General features: G+C 35.8%; 2 protein-coding genes across 16 annotated transcripts in view; one reads left to right on the forward strand and one right to left on the reverse strand.

The window, feature by feature from the left end:
* Window positions 1-12,750, reverse strand: part of PSME3IP1 (proteasome activator subunit 3 interacting protein 1) — a 38,356-nt gene extending 25,606 nt beyond the window's left edge. The window contains exons 1-4 of one of the 8 annotated variants that reach the window (XM_031954553.1): window positions 11,682-11,779; window positions 6,710-6,758; window positions 5,395-5,478; window positions 4,886-5,023 (exon numbers count right to left, since the gene is read on the reverse strand). In XM_031954553.1, coding sequence (XP_031810413.1) covers window positions 4,886-5,012 — 127 coding nt within the window. In that variant the 5' untranslated portion in view covers window positions 5,013-5,023; window positions 5,395-5,478; window positions 6,710-6,758; window positions 11,682-11,779. Of the gene's footprint in view, window positions 1-4,885; window positions 5,024-5,394; window positions 5,479-6,709; window positions 6,759-10,405; window positions 11,064-11,677; window positions 11,858-12,661 lie in introns of those variants that run through there. The other 7 variants (XM_031954554.1, XM_031954556.1, XM_012553843.3 and 4 more) reach the window with 7 other exon arrangements.
* The window catches only part of RSPRY1 (ring finger and SPRY domain containing 1), a 61,150-nt gene continuing 49,838 nt past the window's right edge, over window positions 11,992-23,303 (forward strand). For 5 of the 8 annotated variants that reach the window (XM_031954548.1, XM_031954546.1, XM_023494220.2 and 2 more), the window contains exons 1-2: window positions 12,164-12,249; window positions 22,892-23,037. The gene's annotated coding sequence lies outside the window, so the exon portion shown is untranslated. Of the gene's footprint in view, window positions 12,071-12,163; window positions 12,250-22,891; window positions 23,038-23,303 lie in introns of those variants that run through there. The other 3 variants (XM_031954547.1, XM_031954552.1, XM_031954550.1) reach the window with 3 other exon arrangements.

The following is a 23,303-nucleotide window of genomic DNA, read 5'->3' on the forward strand; positions in this document are numbered from 1 at the left end:
CTGATATATTAAAATTAACGAACATTCTGTGTGTGTTAGAATGTGCATTGGATTTGGAGTCAAAGGACTTGGATTTAAAAATCCAATCGGTTTCTCACTAATTAACTTAGTGATCTTGGGTAATGAAATAACTTTTTTGGGCCATGGCTTCCAGTTACAGGACTAGACTATTAAGTGATCTCTAAGGGTCCTTTTGGTTTTCAATCTATGATTTCTACTGCTGACATTACTGCTCTAAATAGATATAAAAGTTAAAAAAACTAGCTAAATGGAAATGACTTGTGAAGGGATCTCCTTGAAAAAGTATACCCTGAAGTGACATTTTAATCATGCACCTGAAAACAACAAGAAAAAAGTGATTTTTGGTCAATCTACCTAACAATATTCAAGATAAATATAAGCATTCAATTAACTGTTAAGATTATTCTGAACCTTACAGGTCAACATTTTTAAAATAAGAAAATAAAGAAATTCTGTGAAGAACTTGGCAGAATCTTGTAAGTTCTAAAGGGAAGATGCTTGGGGAAGCAAAAGGGTAGAGTGGAAGAATGCCCTCTTTGGGTCTCAAGTTTTATCATCTGTAAAATAAAAGGATTGGACTAGATGATATCTAAGATCCCATATCCCACTTAGATCCATGATACCATGATCTATGACATGATCTATGATCTTTGAATAACTTCAAGATATGTGACACAGACAACAATTACATTGGAAAATGGAATCTATGAAAAAGTTGTTTAAATAATCTCAAACCATCAACAACTATCAATCAATCAAGAAGCATTTATTAAGAATCTATCTGCAATATATGAAAAAATGCTCTAAATCACTACTATTAAGAAAAATAGAAATTAAAACAATTCTGAGGTTTCACTTCATATCTTTCAATGGAACAAAAATGATAAATGGTAGAAACAGTGCTGGAGGACTATGAGAGAACGAGTACTTTGATCTGTTATTGATAGAGCTGAAAACTGGTTCAACTATTTTTGAAAACAAGTATTTGTAATTGTGTGAAAAAAGTTGTTATACTGTTTGATTTATCAATGTTAATGACTGGGCATGAACTCTAAAGAGATAAAAAACCAAAGACTTAATTTCCATATATAACAAATATTCCTAGCAACATTTTTGCTACAAAGAAATGGAAAGAAAAATGTCCATTAATTAGAGAATGGCTGAACAAATGTATTAAAGCAATGTAATAAAACATTATTATATAATAAGAAGATTATAAGGAATTCAAAGAAACAAAGGAAGAATTACATGAATTTGTACAGCAGAAAGAAACCAAAAGCAGGCATACCTGTGTGTGATGTGTATATGTGTGTGTATGTACACATGAATAACTACTTGTAAAATATATAACTATAATCATACAAAGAACACTAAAAGAAAGCTGAATTTACATCACATGTAATGACTAATATTGGTTCTTCCTTTGATTAGAGAAGTGAATCACTTATTGATGCTGAATGATGCATCATTCAACAAATATGGCCGAGTTGATTTTTTTTTTTTTACTCAGCAGTTTTCCTTTATGAGAAATAGTGCATGTGGGTGGCAGGAAGAGGGTAACCAGGAGATGTCTGTGGTTAAAAAACAAAAGGCAAAATAAAACTTATTTTTAAAAAACAAGACTAGGGTTCAAGGAATGACAGAGACCAAAGTCTCACAAGGAGCCTCACATCTGTTTGTATCATGAATAGTTTCTTTTTAAAAAAAGTAAGATTAGAGACAGTATAATATAGCTGTATCCACTACTCCACTACCTTCTAATGGTAGTGAAACTTCTTACATAAGGAATTCAAAGAAGTGCAGCATCAGTAATAAGGAAGACAAGCGATAGGTTTCCCTATCAGAAAACCACTAGCCATATGACTCCAGGAAAAATACTAAAGTTGAAAGTTGCAGAAAAGGTGATGAAGTAGTGCATCTCATATCCACTACATTTTGGCCCAGCCTCAACATCTTCATTTCACACCCTGAAAACATCACTGACTCTAGAATCAGAGAATCAGGTTTCAAATCTTCCTTGGCACTTTCTATTTGTGCGACTTTGGCTTAGTTTTCTAATTTATAAAAATAAGGTAACAAATTTGGACTCTAGATCTATAATCTTAAACCACAACCTTTCTGACCTAGTTTCCTCATTTATAAAACGAAATTAACAATAGCCCTTTCCATATTTCATAGCAATGTTGAGAAGCATTTGAGATAATGTATGTCAAAAAACAACAACACTTTGCAAACCTTAAAGTAATATATAAATATGAGTGATTAGCTAATATTATGAGTGGAAGGGTGAGTTCCTCCAGATATTCCTGTTTGTGAATGACAGACCTGGTTGTGCTGTGCCCCAGAATTTTGCAGCATCTCCTGAAACAGACTGCTCAAAAGAGTTTAGCCTACTGGTCATCCTGCCATCTGGGGGAGGGGGTGGGGGGGAGTAAGAGGTGAAAAATTGGAACAAGAGGTTTGGCAATTGTTAATGCTATAAAGTTACCCATGCATATAACCTGTAAATAAAAGGCTATTTAAAAAAAAAAAAAAAAAAAAAAGAGTTTAGCCTGATCATCCACTAAGGAAAGGTCAAGTAGTTGAAGGATGTCTATTTGTTCGGATTATAGCATTATGACAACTCTATAGAGCTTGTCACCAGTGTGTTCATTTAGGATCAACAGTCAAACAGAAAAGTTGGAGCCACAATTAAATAGAAGGAAAAGAGCAGCTTGGATTGACTTCAGGAGATTGCAAAACTCTATAAAATAAAATTTGTCAAAGTATACTTGGTTTTTGGTTGTTGTTATGTGTATAGATTACTTTCAAAGACTCTTCTAAGAAGAGAAAATAGATATATTTAATTGCCTTTTTTCAATAATATATCATACTCCAACTCTAATGATAACCAAGAATAAATGCAATGAGTGGTACCAACACAATTACTTTAGCCTATAAAGTTTTCCATCAACATGTACAAATCTAAGTCAATTAAAAATGGTATCAATCCTAAGGTTTCAGAAATCTTAAATCTTTTAAACTGTGTCACAGAATCACACAAGAGTTGGAAGTGGTCTCAGAAGCCAACTAGTCCAATCCATACCTAAAAAAGAATCCCTCCTTCAGAAACCTTTCAAAGTAGTTATCCAGACATTTAAAGGCTTCCAGGGAGAGTGAACCCAATGGCTCAAAGTATTCCATTCTGCTTTTGAATAGCTGTAACTGTCAGTAGTTTTTCCTTTTTCCTTATATCAATCCAAATTGGTATCTCTTTGCAATTACACCCACTGTTCCTAGTTCTGTCATCTGGAGTCTAGCTGAACAAGTCTATCTAATCCCTTCTTCTATGTGAGAGCCTTCCAAATATTTAAAGATTATCATGTGCTTTGCAAAAATATTTGTAGCAGCTCTTTTTGTGGTGGCAAGGAACTGGAAATTGAGTGGATGCCCATTAACTGAAGAATGGCTGAATAAGTTGTGGTACATGAATGTAATGGAATACTAATCTATAAGAAATAATAAACAAGCTGATTTCAGAAAAGCCTGGAAAAAATTTACATAAACTGATGCTGAGTGAATTAAGAAGAACCAGGAAAATATTATACAACAGTAATAGCAAGACTGTCTGATGATCAACTATAACAAACTTAAGTCTTCTAAGCAATACAGTGATCCAAGACAGTTTCCAAGTATGTTGGAAAATGCCATATGCATCCAGAGAAAGAACTATGGAGACTGAATGTGGATTTTAAGCATACTATTTTTTCCCCCTCAGGGTTTTTCCCTTTTGTTTTGATTTTTCTTTCACAACATGACTATTATGGTAATGTTTAAAATGATTATACATATATAACCTATATCAAATTGCTTGCTTTCTTGGGAAGAAAGGGAGGGAGAAAAAACTGGAACTCAAAGTCTTATAAAAGTTAATGTTGAAAATTATTCTTATATATAACTGGGAAAAAAATACTATTCAGGGAGATTATCATGTGCTCTCCTAACTTTTCTCTTTTGCAGATAAAAATACTCAGTTTCTTTAATTGATTCTTATATGATATATTCTCCAATCTCTAATCCTCCCTATCCTGATCACTTTCTTCTGGACATACTCCAATTTTCTTTATTTTTTTTCCTTTTTTCTAAAAAGTGGCACTCAGAACCGAAAAATTATGCTAGATGTAATCTGATCAGGGCAGGACAGTGGGACTATTACTTCCTATGTTCTAAATCTCTACTTTTTTCCAGGAAGCCAAAGAGAAGACTATTGTTTAGGCTTTTATTTCAAATTGCTAACTCAAAAAACTTACAAATTTACCTTTTTTATAGAAAATGTTTTCTAGCCACAACTCCTCTATTTTGAATGTATAGAGTTGGTTTTTTCCAACTCATGTAGGACTACATTTGCCATTGCTAAATCTCATCTTATTAGCCTGTCATTCTCAACTTAAAAAATTTTTGGATCCTATCTGTCATCCAACATATTTAGCTCTCCTTGGCTAGCTTTAGTCATTTGCAATAAAGTCAATGATAAAAATATACCAAGGATAGAGTCCTGAAAATTACATTTGGGATCTTCCTCCAAGTTAACATGAAATCATGTTCTGCATTCTGTTATTCCACCAATTCTGAATTCTACTTATCACATAATCACAGCCTTTTCCAAAGGATGAGACTTCCAAATGTTTTGCTAAATCTAAACATGCCACAGACCACAAACTAATAGAGCTGGAAAGGATCTTAGCAACAATTAAGACCAAATTATCATTTTACAGATAATAAGAGTCTCCAAGAGTTAAAGTGAGTCAACACAAAGCAATACTCAATGAGCTGGTAGCTAGGTTGCTTGCTTCCCATTCAGATATCAAACCATACACTTATGTACCTTCTGGGTCCTCAGGTTTTCGAACTTTTTCCCATTCTTCCTGTCTTTTTTTACGCCGTTCATCTAATTCTGCCTCAGACACAAATCTCTTTTTGATAACAAGATTACCATCATCTCCTCCATCCATAATGGAACAGCCTGTGCAAAAACAAGAGAGAAAATCTGTGCTGAAATTCAAAAGATTTACATGGTTATTAAGTTACATCATATCCAACTATACAAGATGTCCCAAAAATCTTAGTGAAGTTTTAAGCTTTAATAACCTAAGACTTTTGGAACACTCTGTAACCTCTAAATTTTTCTAGAGCTTAAAAGGAGAACAAAAAACTGAGGATGATTTATTTAAAACAGGTCCTGAGGTCACACAAATTCAATCCTGCAGGGGTCTCTAACCCCAAAGGATCAATTTCTTTTCACTTTGTGCTTCATTATCCCCACTTAAAAGTAAATCTAGGAAAATCCATAATGAACAGTAGTTTTTATTTAAATTTCCCCAAATATGAGCTTACTCCTTAAAATCCACTCTCTTCTCCCTAAATTTTCAATTTCTCTTTATCCACTGATTCTGCCTCTTCTCTTTCAAAATCAAACACCTAGAAAAAGAAGTTTATATTTATTGCTTCTATTTTCTGACTCATGCTTATTTTTTTCAACCTTGCATGCAATGTGGTTTTTTGATCTTACTAAACTTTAACTACCAATGATTATTATCAATTGCCAAATTCAATGGCCTTTTCTTTTATCCTTATCTACCACCTCCAGCTAATAACCTTTTATCCCGGGTTTTTATAATCTTGGTTTTTTTTTCCTTCTGGTTGATTTGTTTACTCCTTTTTTAATCTCCTTTGAAAGATCATCTTCACCCCTTTCCCATTTCTGTCTTAAGTGTTGAATCCCAAGTTTTCTATAATTGGTCCTCTTTCTATTCTTTCAATGATCCTCATTTTCACTCAAAGGTACAATTATTACTACTATAATTACTACTATAAACATTATTGTTATAAGTAAGGTTTTGTAAACTAAAATGCCTAAAAAATAAGAAGTGACTGATCTTTCCAACACCTATGGGCAAAAGGTAATTTTATAAGACATCAAGATATCCTTCTCTCCAATCTTTCTAGAAATCATAATTCAACTTCTGTTCAGCAGATAGTTTAAAACATGTAATACTAAGTTTAGTTATGACAATATTATTTTAAACAGAAGGCTTGAAATTATGAAAATTAATAGAATTACATAAAAAGGAAATGACTTCTTAGTCTGGACAAAGATACTTTCTTCACTCATTTGGTAGTCTCTAGAGAGCAGTCACCCATCCATAATTAAAAGATGCATATAAATTGAATTCATTTTAAGATAGTTTCAAAAGTTTGTAATTCCCTTGGAACCAAATGAACAAAACTAGATAATCATGAGATTGTACAAATAATCTCTGGGAATTATAAGATTAACAAGCTAAAAATTGACTTCTTTCACAACAAGCCCTTTTTTATTTGAATTTTCTTTCTACTTCTAACCCCATCAGTGATTAGTAATAAACTTACAAAAATTAACAGTCCATGTCACACTCCCTTGAAATCTAGTTTCATATTCTCAAAACTCCACCTTCCCCATGATTTACTTTATAAACACAAAAACATTATCTAACTAAGAGCTTTAAAATTTCTCAGTAGTTGAAGATCCCCAAAGCCTCATTGACAAAAACACCAAAAACACCAAAACAATGCCAACAAAGAAATTTAATCTGAGCCTTTAGCAAGGACAGCTCAGATTTAAAGATAGTTTGGTAATTTCTATATTTCTAAGATAACAGGTTTTTCTTACCTTAATTAGATCTTCATCAATATCAGTATTTACTAAAAAATACCCAGTACTGTTGGGAGGGAAAAAATGAGTTAAAAAAAAAAAAAAAGAGTCCTTACTCTCAAAGAGTTTATAATTTACTTCCTGACTTGCAGTCACTTAATATACTTTCTACTACATCATGATTTCTTCCTTTAACCCCCACAATTTAAATCTTGTTTCTTTGAATGAAATGGCAATCCAATGTAAACATCTGTATTTATATGAGATAGAAACCTCAATAAGACCAGCACAGATGAAGCATTTAAACAATAGATGTTAATATATAATTGCCAGCAGTGATAATTACTAAGAAAGATAAATGTTTAAATTCTGTCCCTCTCCCTACTCTCCTTTAAAATTTTGAGGAGAGTCCTCATATATCATACCTAACCGTGATAAGAGAATTATCTAATGTTATGAGATCCATTGCATGGCTTTTCTTGGGTAGCATATATAAATAACAAAAGTAACACAAACATGGTGTGATAGTATTTAAATGTGTAACAATACTTCAAAGACCATTCCAAGTCCACTATATATTATTCCAGAAACTTGAAAGTAATTAGAAGTTAAGTTAGGAATGTCAAATAATTTGCTTAGAAAACTTTAATTTCATCTGTACTATATTTTGTTTACATTATATTTTTGTTCTGGAAAGAGAAAGGCAAATATTGTCCTCTCTTCTTCCTTTTCTTCTTATCCTTTTTCACTCACAGGATTCCTACCCCTTTTTCCCCCCTCTCCCCCCAACACACACACACACACACACACACACACACAATTCAATTGTCCAACTAAGCATAATCACAAAATGCCAATTCAGGGAAAACCAAGCATTTGTCAACAGAAAATGAGGTTCAATTTAAATTAACATGCATTATATGCCAATGTGATTACCTATATTTTAAACCAGAGTAACTATAAAATATTATCTGATCATTATACTAATGTGGATGAATCAGAGTACAGGATTTTATTTCCAAATTATTGCAATATACCTAATTCAAGTTCTTATGCAGCTAGCTCTCCAAAGCACAAAGATATTTAATTGCTAATCTCACTATAATGCTAGCTCTTGATTTGCCCTCCCCCAGCCCCAGCCCCAGCCCCTGATCCTGAGGGCTCACCACGTTAATACAGTGCAGATACCAGGCCAGCATAGCCCATGGCAGTTCAGAATTTCTAGCTCAAAGAATCCACTAGCTTTAGTCTCCTCAGTAGCTGGGATGATAAGTATCACTAAAAAAAAAAATCATTCTATGGAACCAATTCTACAATACTTTATAGAGTATGATACTAGTCCATTATTCCTATCAATGAGCATGACCCTGTCCAAACTTGGGAAGGGCTTTCTAAAATTAAGCCTATATGTCAAAAAATATATGGAAAGGGATTAAGAACTAAAGAGTTGTTCTCAGTTTCAATTATGGTAGCCAAAGAAACAACTCCATTTATTTGAATATATACTTTGGAAATATTCCTATTTCTCCCAATGTTCTTTGGACCTAATCACCCATTTTAAAATGCAAGATAGCAACTGAGCCAGATGGTAAACAAAATTTTATCTCAAATAAAGGTTGATTCTAGTTGGAAGATATTTCTATTGAGCTATAACCATCTTACACATAACTATTTCTATATAACATCCTGTTTCATTAGTCACTTTTCTTTGTTAGCATTTAACACTAGACAAAGTAATATTCTGCTAATCATACAATCCTACTAGGTATGTAGGATACTCCAAAGGCCTAAAGTTAGTTCTAAAAGTAGGAGATCAAATCCAGAAAATCAATTGTGGCCTGATAATTTTTAACATAAATATAAGATACTTATAGTGTAGGAACTCAAGAAATGCTAACAGAATTCAGAATAAATCATTGTTTACATGATACAAAATTTTCTATCATTAAGAATGACTGAAAATATTTTCAATGTTCTGAATGCTACTAAAAGTCAACTAACCAGTAAGAAATAAGGAAATATCTAAGAAGAACTAATTTATATGGAAAACATGTAACACCTATATATTCAATCAAATGATTCAATGATAATTAAATAATTAGCATTTATAATAATGCTGTTAATAATAAAATTAAATTATATAATCTCTATCCTTAAGGAGTCTGACAATCTAAGAAGACAAGATACAAAAATATAACTACAACACAAGACAGAAAAAAATGTAGTGTTAGAATAAGATTTATTTCTAGTTAAATGTTATGAAGAGAGAGCCCCTTCAGGAAGAAGGTTTGGGAAGTACAAGATTTAGCAACAAGGATAAGGCAAATTAGGTTAACTACTATGACAGTTTATATAGTGAAGAGAAGCTAGCTATATCCATGATATTTTGTAAAGAACTTTTCATTCAAGTTGTATGCTATGATGTCCTGGACAGTAGTAAGTTGTTTTGTATTGCACATTACTAAACTTTTGTCAGAAATGGCATCAAGGGGCTTTTCAAAAAATAATTCAAGATGGAGCACATAATGCTGAGTAAGAGGTCACAAAAGCAGTAAGTAGTCTTTGCTTCAGGATCTTGAAAATAATTAGGCCTCAATCTGGAAGTCGACAAGAGTTGCTTTTATCTAAGCTTAACGAACTATGCCCAAGACAATAGTCTTCACTTACACTGCCACTTTTCTTTCAGGATTTAAAAGGCTTAATAAAAATTTTAGTAAACTCTTTCTATAGCTACTTTATTCCACTACAAAACAAAGTCAAGAAGGCAAAAGGCTTCAGTATTCCTAATCTGTATCAGACATGGACATATAAATTATGACTTCTGACTTCCAGATGTACTGTTTATGAAGCTTCTATATCAGGATGTATTTTACTCTTAGTAGATCTTCCAGGATTTAGCTTACAAAGATAGGTGGAACAGCAGCAAGGTATATTGTAAAGAATGTATCTCAGATTTGGTCAGAAAGACCTACTTCTAAGCACTTCTTAGTAGTGGGCAAGCCATTTAACCTCAGTAATTCATCTGTGAAATGAACACAATGCTATTATAATCTACATTGCAGAGTCGTTATGAGATTCAGATAAAATGGTTTCAAGAAAGTAGGTAACTGTAGGTAAGAAAATTCCTTTTATAGAGATAAACTATTCTACAAATTTAAAGTCATAGTGAATTAGTTGCCTGGGAACCAGAAAAGAAAGAAATTCAAGCTTCTAAAGTCATAGAAAAATACTCCAAATTATTAATAGGAAAATGTAAATTTTTAGAATCTGTACCTCAAATTTAGAAGTTGTACCTCACTCCTATCAGATTGAAATGGGCAAAAAAATGAAAATGACAAATGTTTTAAGAACTGAAGAAAAACAACACATTAATGTTAGTGACGTTATGAATTGGTATTCTGGAAAGCAATTTGGAACCATGCCTTCCAAATTTCTAAATGTACATACTCAGCAACATAACTACTGGGCCTATAGAAGAGGAAAAATATTTCTAACAGTTCTTTTTGTGGTGGCAAAGAAGTGAAAACTAAGGAGGTACCCATTAATAATGGAATGGCTCAATAAATCATGGAATATGAATGTAATAAATGTAAGTGAAAAAATAAGAGATACCTGAGAAGATGTGTGTGGACTGAGAGGCAGAGCATAGCAAACAGAAAAAGGAAAAATCATTATTATAAAATTAAACAACTTTAAAAACTTAAGAACTCTCACCAGTGCAATAATTAATCATGATTCCAGAGGACTGATGATGAGAATGCTAATCATCTCCTCATAGAGAAGTAATGGATCAGTATGAAGAATGAGATGTTTGGGGGCATGATCACTATAAAAATCTATGTTTTGTTTTTTTCCTTTTCTTTGGGTAGGGGAGTTGGGGAAGGGTGATGTGCAGTGGTTCTTAACTTTTTAAAAAAAATTCATTATCAAATAATAGGGGGAAAAAGTAATTTGCCTTGGCAAAAACGCTATTCTGAAGCTGAATCCAAGCATTCAAGGCCCTCTACAATTGGGATCACATAATTTCCTCATACAATTAATTTTCCTTTACTCTAGGTCCCAGCCCCCCAGTCCTACAAAGGAATTTCTATCTGCATCCTTTCTTCACGCCAATGCCCGCCCTCTATCGTTTCCAATTTATCTTGCAAACGGCTCGTTTGGACTTCGTCCTTTGCATGTTGCCTCCCCAAACAGAATAGGAGGCTTCTTGAGAGCAGGGGCCCCGGCGCTTTGCACAGGGCACAGGCAAATGCTTAACGCGTACTGACTGACACCGCCGTTCCGGCGGCTGAAGTCTGTTTCCTTGCAGGTCCAGGTCAGATGCCGCTTCGTCTATGACGCCTTTCCCCCACTCCCAACATTTTCCCTCTCCATATCATGGCTCCCTCTCTAGTCTGCCAGTCCGCCGGGCCCAGATCTTGCTCTTCCCCTTCCTCGGCTCGGGCTCTTTCTCCTCCTCTTCCCGGCAGTACGCCTGGGTCGGGCACAGGCGCGCTTGGCTCTGGGGTAAATGTTTAATAAGCCCCGACTGAGCTCAAAGCACCAAGACCGCGCTCCTAAGGCCCGGGGCCCCCCGGGGCCCCCCGCGCCCCCCGGCGCCAGTGTGAGTCCCCAGCCAGCGGCTCTCCGCGTTCTCCGGGCACCGAGGTCCCTCTTCCTGAACTCGCTCCTCCCCTTCCCAAGGTTCTGGACCTCCTCTGCGCCCCCTCCTCCGTCAGGCAGTTACCCCGTTTGGGACGCGACTGTCGGCGGAATCGGCTGCCGGAGGGCATTCGGAGAAGGCTGCCTCCCTCTAGCCCGTGACTCACACGCCCTCCGAGGCCGGGGTGGGCTTCCCGCCTCTTCAGGAGCCCCCGGTCAGAGCATCCCCCTCCAAATCCTAGGTCCCAACCCTTAATAACTGTCTGTCTGCTCTTTAAAAAGGAGGCCTGGAATGCAGGCCTCTCCGCCCGAGAAGCCTCTGCCTCCAGACCCGGCCACACTCACCTACCTGCACACCTCAGCCGAGACCCCCTCAGCAGCGACCACCCTCCTCAACCGCCACCAAGGCCTCACTTTTCCCCACCGAGTTTGCTTTTTCAATGATTTTGACCCTTCAGGGCTTCCACTCCCTCTAGTGCACCGTAGAGCCCGCCTTCCCCGAGGCAGATTGGCCAATCTTTTTCTCTCTTCCTCTTCGGCTGCCGCTGATCGAGCAATGGGAGCCCGGCTCTTCCATACAACAATCCAAAGCCCAGACAATCTGATTGAACTTTTCACACTTTAGCGTGAGCATTGGCTAGCTAAGGTGAGGGAGGGGCAAAAACGGGAGGAGAGTCACCTGATCATGCTACCTGGATACCGATTGGTTGACTCTGGAAAAGGCCAACAGGGAGTGAGGTGGGTGTTTCCTAGGGGACGGGAGGGAGGGCGGACCTGGGCGTTACGGAGCGGGGGAGGGTTCAACGCGGAATGGCAGTGCCGGGGCTGTGCGTCCATCTTTATCGCCAGTCCGGAGCTGTCACAAAGGAGTCGCCGCGCCGCAGACCGTGCCTCCGTCCCACCGGAGACCACGAAAAGTCAGTCACGGGGCCCCGGCCGCCTGGTTTGCGGGAATCTCCAAGGGGAGCCGGAGGGCGGAAGGAGAAACTGGAGGGGCACCCGTCGGGGAGGGGAGCGGCCCGAGCCGGCCCGGGGGAGGGGCCGCTGGGGAAGCTGAAGGAGGGAGACTGGGGGGCGGGGTGGGGCTTGCCGGGGGCGCAGTGGAAGGGGCGGAGGGATGAGGTACCCTGGGTGCGAGGGGAGAAGGGTAGGATGTTGGGGGCGGGGGGAGGGGGCGGCGAAGCTCCTGCAGGTGGGAAGCCGCTGGAGCGGGAAAGGGGGGCGTCAAGATTGAGAGCTAGAAAGAATCTTAAGGACAGGGTTACAGGATGTTAAGTACTAGGCTTAGTGTCCGAGGACCTGGGTTCGGACTTTATATTTGTTACTTACTATTTATATGACCTTGGTCGAGCCCCTTCCCTTCGTTGGGCCTCTGTTTCTTTTTCTGTAAGAGGAGGGAGGAGTTGGACTAGGTGAACTCTAAGGCCCTGCTCGTTCTAAATTCTAAGCTCCATCTAACCCAGGCTCCCCATTTATTTTGCCACTAGAAAAACTGAGGCCCTGAGAGACCTCAGGGGTGTTATCCAAGGCCACATCAAATTATGAGGGACAGAACTGGGGCTATGCAGTTCTGCTTCTCTGGCCAGGATTCTTTCAAATAAATTTATAGGACTTACACCTGGAAGTGAAAAGAATAAGAGTAGGTACATTTTATAAAACACTTTAAGAAGATGTGTAGAGCATTTTCTTTACAATAGTCCTGTGAAAAGGAGGTACTGCAGCTGTTGTTCATCCCTGTGATGATGGGGAACTAAGGCCCAATGAGGTGAAGTTATTTTGGCCAGTTGGTCTCTTTCTTTGAAATCTGGATTCATTACTCTTCCGAGTAGGCCATGTGTCCCCTCCTATCTTTAATCCAACCCCCTTACTTACATATGAGGAAATTGAAACCCAGAAAAGGGCAGTCTTCTCTCTAGGTCACACAAATGTTTCTAAACCATGTTAAAATAGTGGGTAAAATCATCTGGCTTTAACTTCATTGAGTGTATAGTGACAAAATCTTGTACTTTGAATCCTTTAGGATCAAAAGTTTATAGTTGCTTGAATATTTAGCATTTTTGATCTACTGTATGCTGGAAAAAAGAAAACACTAGTTTCCTTGCCCTCAATGATATTTAGTATTGAGACTGTAGAGGGAAAAAGCAAAACAAAACTAAATAGATTGCTTTAAAATGTGTTTCCCACAATTTCATTTTAAATATCCATAGGATGCTTTATTTTTTGCCAGGAAAATGGAAATATATATAAAACAATATACTAAATATTGAGGAAGCTTTTCTAATCTTCCTTTTTCTTTCCTACATCTTTGTGTGCAGATAACTTTAATGTTTCCCTTTATAGTTGTAATTTTGCCAAGTGATCTCAATATTTATTGAAAAATAATCATTTAATAATAATAATAAACATCTTTATAACAGCTTATACCAGGCATTGTGCTAAATGCTTTACAATTATTTTAACTTAATCCTCTCAACAACTGGGATATACATATTGTTAACTATTTTACAAATAAGGAAACTGAGGCAAACAGAGGTTAAGTGACTTGCCCAGGATCACATAGCTATTAAGTGTCCAAGGCAGGTTTTCCTGACTGGTTCTGTATTCATTGCTCCATCTAGATGCTCCGTCTAGTATCAGACACTTGCTAATTTTTGAGGATACCAAGAAAGTCCAAAGACAGTCCTTACTCTCAAGGAGATCACAATGTAACGGGGGACCCAAGGAAAACAACTAAGTACAATCCAGATATACATGGGATAAATTAGAAATAATGCAAAAAAGCTCCTCAGAGAAGATAGAACATTAGCTGGGACTTGAAGGAAGCCAGAAGGCAGAGATAAGGAAGGAAATCATTCCGCTAGAGGAACAGCCAGTGAAAATGCTTGGAGTTCAGAGTGAGATAATGTCACTGGATTGCTGAGTATATAAGAGGGAGTTTGGTATAAGAGGACTGGAAAGGCAGAAGTGGCCAGATTGTGAAAATTTTTTAAAGCCATCGAGACTTTTGGCAGAGAATCAAGCTGGAAGGTTATTGCAGTAATCCAGATGTGAGGTGATGAGGATGGATACCTGAGTGGTCACAATATCAGAGGCGAGGAGGGAAAGTATTATTCTAGAGATATTACAAAGATGAGATCAATAAATCTTAGCAACAGATTAAATATGGGGAATGAGAGTGAGGAGTCAAAAGTGACATCTTGCTTATGAGCTTGGATAACTTGGGGGATGATGATTTCTTCATCAAGGGAAATTTTGAGGAGGGAAATAAAAAGTTCAGTTTAGAATATGACGACTATATCTGTAGGACATCTAGTTCAAGATGTCTAATAGACAATTGGAGATTCAAGTCTGAACATTTGGAGAGAGGTTAGGGCTGGATAAGTAGATCTGGGAATCATCACTGTGGAGATCATAATTAAAAGCATAGGAGCTGATGAAATCACCCCATGAAATAATTTAGAAAAGAAAAGAGTACCCCAGAAAGAGTACTGGTGAATGGGTAAGAGTAACTTGACCCAAGAGACTAAGGAGGAGTGTAAGGTATGTGGAGGATCAGGACAAAATAGTGTCATGGAACCTAGAGAAAAGAAGGGGTATCAAGGAGAAGGAGAAGTTCTGATTTAAAAGGTTAGTATTTGAAAAAAGAGCATAGCTTTCAGATTCTCTATTGTTTTTCCTGGTCCCTCTCAGTTCTGAATCTCAAAATTTCTACTAATATATGTTGATATTTGGTTGTTTTTTGTTCAATTAAAAATTGTGTTTTCCTGAATCAAATTTTTGTGGCAGCTCACTGTGGAAGATACTGATCCTATTCATCATTTTCTGAATGTATGACATTTTCCTATTTTACAATTACTGGGTTTGGTTTTACATTTGTAGAATTATTTTATATTCAAGATCTTTCTTTTTTTGAAAATCTGGTATTCATTAGTTATTTCTGAAAAAGTGCCTTTAAAAAACCAACAACAATGTTAGTCATTTGTTAGTTAGTCCAGAGATTCGTTATTTCTGGATCCTATAATTATTTTAAAATTAAGATGGATTGTAGAAAATATATCCCTTTTTTTTTTTTGGCTGAGGCAATTGGGGTTAAGTGACTTGCCCAGGGTTACACAGCTAGGAAGTGTTAAGGGTCTGAGGCCATATTTGAACTCGGGTCCTCCTTGACTTCAGGGCTGGTGGTCCTCCTGACTTCAGGGCACCTATCTGCCCCTATATTTCCATGTTTTAATGAATATGATCTTTCTTCCATGTCAACAAATCAAACATTCCTTCAGTAGTTAGTATTTAAATTACATAAAGAAGTACCATTTTAGCCTTCTTCATAGCAGAATATTGGTCACTTTTGAATGGGAAAAGTTAGAAATATTATATATATTGCCAAGAGAACCTAAATTAAAGAATGTTTTATGTTTAATTATCAGTGTATGATTACACCTGCCCCAGTTGGAGTTGTATGAGCTATGTAAGTCCCTCAGTGACTACCTATATGTCTTGCATATGACAAAATTAAATTAGATTAGTATAAAGAAGAATATACTTTATCATCTTTAAATTTTGATTATCATTTTTTTTGAATATGCTCTTAACCCTATTTTAAATGGAGCATTTCAAATAGTAATAACAGTCAAGATCACATGTTGTGTGTGGGTGTGTGATTTTATGATTCTCCAGGGACACTTTTGAAGAAGAATACAGTAGTGTCACTTGCAGTATTGTGAAATTGAATAGAAATCAAAAGCCAGAATATACTTGGAATGGAAGGATACCATTACTAGTAATGGCAAATTGCAGGCAGATGTTATTTGACAGTTATTTAGCTTCATTTCTTTTAGTTTTCCAGGGCCAACTATATTAATAAGTTAAAATAGTTATTTCTGGTACAAAAATTGGAAATTTGATAAGGAATAGCTAGGTATAAGACTAGAACTTGGGTTCTGAAAGTTAGATCTAAAGGCATGTGCTGAAAATGTATCCTTCTGAAAAAGAATATTTTACTTTTATCACTTTTATCATAACAATATGACTATAATCTTCCCAGTTTAACCATTGTCAATCAGTCAACTTTTAGCCTGGATGTATGCCAGTTGAATAGACAATTACACTAATGTATTATACTATAACATGTCAATATTATTTTCCATATGTTAAAATTTAGAATATATTCATTAAACAAATGTTTGAATTTCTATTATGTTTGAGATACTGTGCAAGCACTCACTATTCCCAGGTCTGATTTATTGCACATCATTTTCTAGTGTATTTAATTGAGTATTTTCAGACTTCATCTTAAGTGGATCTCATTATATTCAGAATGGGGTCAAATTATTCATGCAGTCCATTCAGTTTCTGTGCTTTTTCTCATTAACAAGAGAATTTTCCTGTTGTTTAGAATTCCTTTTCTTATGGATTTTTACCCCATGGTGTTTTAAGAATAAAAGATTCTAATTCCTTATTATCTTTTCTTTTTAAATCATTTTTATTGTTTGCTGTGTGAGGGAAATGACCTCTTTATCCAACATGAAATCATTACTTTTTTTTTTCTTTTAGAAATTTTATATGTTCAGGTACATCTCCCCAATTTTTGAGGAGACTTCAAAAATTAATTACTTATTAATGATATTGTTCCTCTCAGATTCACTTATTTCAATTAAGTCTGGTGATTCTGTCTTTCTTTCAAAAAGTATTTCCCTTACTTTTTGAGGTTCAAATCCTACTTCAGACACTACATTTTTATCTTGGGCAAGTTATTTAACCTCCATAAACCTCAGTTTCCTATCCACAAAATGCTGAATTTAAACTAGATGTACTGAGGCCCCTTCCAGTTCCACATATATAATCATGGGCAATCAATTTGAATTTGAATGGGGGGGTATTTTTATTTAAAAAAAATTTTTTTTTAATTGTTCAAAGTCAAAGATGATCCAAAGTCACTTTTCTCCTATCTCTCTTGCCAGGATTCTCACTTACCACTTGCACCTCAATACTATCATAATTTTTCAGCTGCTCTTATTGTTGTGTTCATCTAAATACTGTTTCAATTCAGAAATTCACTAATTCTTTACCCCAAAAATCAGTCAGTCCAGGAGTATTTATTAATGGCTTACTATGTGCCAATTGCTGAGGATATAGAAAAAGTCAAATATGGTTCCAGCCCAAAATGAATTTACATCCTAGTGTAACATGCAGCATGCAGAAAACTTAGATGCAGACAAGTTCCACACAGATAAGTAGAAAGCAGTCTGAAGGGGAAAGACAAGTAAAGATAATTTGCAAAAACTAGGATTTGAGCCGAATGTCAAAGAAAGGATAGAGGAAAGGAAGAGATGGAAGTAGAGACAGAACACTCCCTCCAGGTATAGGGGACAGCCAGTGCAAAGCTTGGAGACTTGGTTGTCATGTTTGAAGAACTATAACTAGACCAGCATTGCTGGCTCAGAGCATGTGTGAAGGCTTGGGAAGTGTAATTGAAAAGGTGGGGAAGGATCAGGTTTTGAAGAGCTTTAATGTCAGGCATTTATCTTTGATCCTGTAGATATTAGGGAGCTACTAGGCCTCATTGGTGGGAGGGAAGGAAGTGTTACATACTTAATCTTTCACTTTAGAACATCATTTGGCAGCTAAATGGAAAATGGTAAAAGGAAGATGATGAGTCAGGGAGACCAATTAAATGGCTGTTGCAATAGTCCTGGCAGGATGTGATGGGGCCTGAACTAGGATTATGGTTGAGTGAATTGGAGAGAAAGGGAGTTGTGAAATGTTCTGAATGGAGAAATGAACATGATTTGGAAACAAATTGGTTACTTGGGAAAATGAAAGTAGGAGTCAAGGTTGATAGTAAATTTATGAAATCTGTGTGATATGGTGATGCCCATTACAATAATAGAAAAGTTAGAAAGAGGGGGAGGATTTGGGGAAGTGATCATGAGTTTTGTTACAAACATGCTACGTTTTAGCTATCTACAGGACATTTATACTGAAATGTCCAAAAGGCAGTTACTGATAACTTTAACTCTGGCTAAAGATCTGTGTAGAGATAATAATTTGGTTCTTAGTAGCTAATAGGAGAGAAGAGGACCTAGGATGGAACCTTGGGTTACATCCATAAATACTGGGCATAACATGAATGAAGAACCAGCAAAGTAAACCGAGAAGCAGTGGTTGGACAGATAAGAAGAGAACCAGGAGAGGATAGAGAATTAGAAGTCTGTGAGTTATCAAACACATAGCCACATGGCCCACCACACTTCAGAATGCAGCTGCAGACAAATTAAAATGTAATTCATATTTAGCAAGATGAAGAAAAATACAAAGAAACATAGTTAATTCTCTCCCCCCCCCCTTTTTTTTAAATTTTTTTTTGCTGAGGCAGTTGGGGTTAAGTGACTTGTCACACAGCTAGGAAGTGTTAAGTGTCTGAGGTCATATTTGAACTCAGATCCTCCTAACTTCAGGGCTGGTGCTCTAACCATTACACCACTTAGCTGCCCCGATAGTCCATTTTTAAAACTAAGTCTGTATAAGACCCATAGTGATCTTTATATATGGTTTAATGACCTCCATTTCTATTTATTTGACTCCATTATTTTAAAGCATACTTGCAGAAAAAATTGTCATTTAAGTTGTCTCTAAAATGTGGATTGTGTAACTTCTAGGAGGCCATAGAATGATCCCAAGACCCTCATTATATTTTCTTTTCCTCTAAACCAACCCCCCCCCCCCCCCCCCCCCCCGGGTAACACTATCCTTCCATTCATCTAGATTTTACAACCTTAGTGTCATCTTTTGACTCCTCCCTTTTCCTAAATTATTTATCAAATCACTTGCTGAACTTTACTGTTTCTGCTACTACAAGAGCTCTCAAATCTATTTTCTTTACTCACATATCCACAGTCCTATTTCAGGTCATTACCTCTTGCCTGAACTATTGGAATAGTTTCTTAATTAGTCTCCCCTCAACAAGCCATCCTCTAGACTCTGGCAGTTGCCAGAGTGTTTTTCCTAAAACATAGGTCTGACTATGTCACTTACTTCGATCCATTAAACTTTAGTTGCTCTTTGTTGTTTCTGGGATCAAATTTTATCTTTAGCTCATGCTTTTTAAATTTTTATTTTTATATAAGTTTTAAGAGGTACTTCATTAGTATAATAGTATCTATATCATTTATATGTACATAAGTAGTCATATACATGTTGGTACATACGCTCAAAAATTCTTTACTGATGAGATGTGCAATCCGAAAAAAAGTGAATATCTAGACAACAGTATCCTATTTCAAAGCAAAAAGAGCCAAGAACCTGGTTAAAAGGCCTAATCATTTAAACACTTTTCAACAGTGACAATATATTAATCAACACCTTTGGGCTTGTTTTTTACTGAAAAAAAAAAGTTAAATTATAATAAAATGTTTCACATTTGTTCTTCCTTTCTTTTCCCAGATACTCAGGTTTTTTAGTTAAAATGTGTCCAAAAATTTTGGTTGTGCTTCAAGAATACTTTTGACTTGAAGTCTATTTTTCCTTCTCAATTTTATTTATTAAATAAAATTTAATAAACTTCTTACAATTTTATTTATTAAAATCTGTGATAATATATCATATAATGTCAGGAAGCTTCAAGCTGACTAGTGCAGATTTAGTGTAAGTTCTACATTTTGTTTATATGGAAGTTGAGACCCCAGATGCATTTAATGATATCTCAAAATCATAACATAATAATAATGAAGTAGAATTTTGAATCTAGGTTCTCTAACTCAAAACTAATGTCCTTCCACTTCATATTACTTAATTAGAAATTTATTTTCTTAATTGTGACAATTTGCAATATGTTATAAACATTATTGCTTTTTGTACTATTTTACTTTCTGTTTGACTTATATGCACATTACAGTATCTGGTAACAAATGGAAACTGAAAGGAAAAGTGGTCTATTGTCTGAAGTCTGTTCTTTCCTTCTTGTAGTCATTCATTTAGCAATTCTTTGGCATTATGGTACCAAATTCTTGTTTTTGGGGAAAAGAAACTTAAGCTGTCATCAGGCAGTAGTATGATCGGTTATGAGGAAATATTTGAAACAGTGAATCATTGATTCCTGGATCATTTGTTTGAAAGAGCTAGACTATTACTTTTCTTGGCTAAGTGTTTCAGTGATGATCTGTTTGATGGAGAGGTCGATGGTTTGTACTAACAACAAAATAAAGAGACCTCACTACTTTAGAATCTGCTATATCTTACGCCAGGCTTAAAATTCCCCCTCTTTTCCTGAAAACAAGCTTCCATATTTTTCCCAGCAAATCCAATCCCCCAGTATAAAAAGAGAAGATCTAACATTTTCTTTTCTTTAAAAATTAAAAGTACTTCTGTAGTTTGAGGAAACAAAAATTTTAAAATCTTTTACTTTAATTGTGGTTTTGACCTTATCATTCCCCTACATAATAAACTTCAGTGGTTCCAAATCACCTCTAGGATCAAGTATAATCCTGTTTGCATTAACTTGGCTTCTCATCCCTACCTTTCCGGTCTTCCCATATTTATCCCTTCACACATGCATTGTACTCTAGGATCTAGTGATACAGCCTCCTTGTGTCAAAGTGTCTGAATTCTAAGATACTTCATCTTTTATACAAGGAATGCCCTCCCTCTTCATCTCCACCTTCTGACTTCACTCAAGTCTCAAATAAAATCCCACCTTTTACAGGCTCTTAATTCGAGTTCCTTTTCTCTGTTAATTATTTCTCTTTTATGCTGAATGTAGTTTGTATATAATTATTCCTGTACTGTTTCCCCCATTTGAGTATGAGCTCCTCAAGGTTGAAGACTCTTTTACCTTTCTTTGTATCCTAGTACTGTGCTGGTACATAGTTCATCAACAGTGGTTTTCCATAGTTTTGTAGTGCTAAAATAAATAAAAATAACACTGAAATGCAATTGAAATTTGATTAATTATGATGACCAATCTTGCTCCAGAGAACTCATGATCAAGTACATCATCCTCTTATTTGAGTTTTTCTGTGTTACTAGGGAAGGTTGAATTGACTAGGGAGGGAAGTGAATATTTTAAGGGAAAAATGACACTTTAATGTGGTAACTAGGGAACAAAGTGGATGGTATTGGCCCTGAAGTCAAGAATATCTGTGTTCAAATTCTACTGAAGACACTTATTAACCACAAATGAGCAAGTCACTTAACTTCTGTCTTACTGCTTCTTTATGTCCAAAATGGTAGTAATGGTAGCATACACTGCCCAGGGTTGTTGTAAGGATCAAATGAGATAATATTTGTAGAGTACTTTGCAAACCTTAAAAAGTTTATATAAGTGCTATTATTATTTTTAAAAACCGAAAGGAAACAAAATGTCAACAATATAATACAATACTCCCTTTTTATTTTCAAAAACATGAAAACCATTTCTCTTTCAAAATAGCAAACTGGTGGCAAAATCCAAAACCAGAGCAGAATTAAGAGAATGTTGTATACAGTAACAGCAATATTGTTGGAAGAATAACTGTGAACAACTAAGTTATTCTGAGTATTATAAATACTCAGATCAGCTACAAAGGATCTATGAAGGAAGATGCCATTCACCTCCAGAGAAAGAAGTAATAAATAGTTATACATTGTATGGTTTTACATAAAAATATATTTATCTTCATTAGTAGTTGCCTTCTCTAGTGGGTAGGGAGGAAAGGAGATAATTTGGAACTTAAAATGTAACTGCTACCACCATCCTCCATAAAAAATTTAAATAAATAAGAAATCTATTTCCCTGATTTAACCACCCACTCTGTATTCCAATAATACTTTAACTTATTCGATGTTCTGTTCATTTCTTCGAATAAAAATGGAAACTTTGATCTAGCCATTCTGGAAAGCAATTTGGAACTATGCCGAAAGGCTGTAAAACTGCATAATATCCTTTGATCCATTGGTGCCGCCCCTGGAATTGTATCCCAAAGAGATATTTTTTCTTTAAAAGAGGGAAAACAGGACTTACAAAAATGTTTGTAGCAGCTCTTTTTGTGGTGTCAAAGAATTGGAAAATGAGTGGATGCCTTTCAGTTGGGGAATGGCTAAAAATGTTATGGCATATAAACGTTATGGAATACTATTGTACTATAAGATGAACAAACTGATATCAAAAAAGTCTGGAAAGACCTATATACAGCTGATGCTGAGTGAAATGAGCAGAACCAGGAACACATTGTACACAATAACAATAAGATTGTATGATGATCAGTAGTTACTGATTCAATATTCAGTGATCCAAGGCAATTCCAAAAACTTTGGGTGGAAAATGCCATCCACATCCAAAGAGAGAACTATGGAGCCTGAATGCAGATTGAAGCATACTATTTTCACCTTTTTTTCCTTTTGTTTTTTTCTTTCTCATGGTTTTTCCCTTTTGTTCTGATTTTTCTTCCCCAACATGACTCATATGGAAATATTTTTTAAATGGATGTAAGCTATTTACATAGAACCTAATAAAAAACCACAATTAAAAAAATATAGAAACCCTTTGAGAGCAGGGACCCCTTCATTTTTTTATCTTTGTATCCCCAGTTCCTTAAACCATGTGTTGAACATCTTTGAGACTTAATGAATTGTTACCTCTCTGACTGATGAATGAATAAATCCTGAAGGAAAGAACAGGGTCTTTTTCATCATTGTATCTCTCTCCAGCATCTACCTTCAAGGGCTTACACATAGTAAGTACTCAGTAAATGTTGAATAAATGAATTTTGGGGTTTGGATCCATATATATATATATGGCAGAACATATATATATATACATATATATATATATATATATGTTCTGCCATATATATTCACAAGTAATAGCAATGTCCAGTTCCACACAGTACCTGTTTCTTTCATTTTAATTGCAGTTAGAGTACCTTTTAGTATATATTTTATTGTGAAGCTTGCAGAGGTAAATCTGATAGTATTATTTTGTTGTTATAATATATTTGAA

This window comes from Sarcophilus harrisii, chromosome 2, assembly GCF_902635505.1.
Source record: "Sarcophilus harrisii chromosome 2, mSarHar1.11, whole genome shotgun sequence".
In the NCBI taxonomy this organism is placed as follows: Eukaryota; Metazoa; Chordata; class Mammalia; order Dasyuromorphia; family Dasyuridae; genus Sarcophilus; species Sarcophilus harrisii.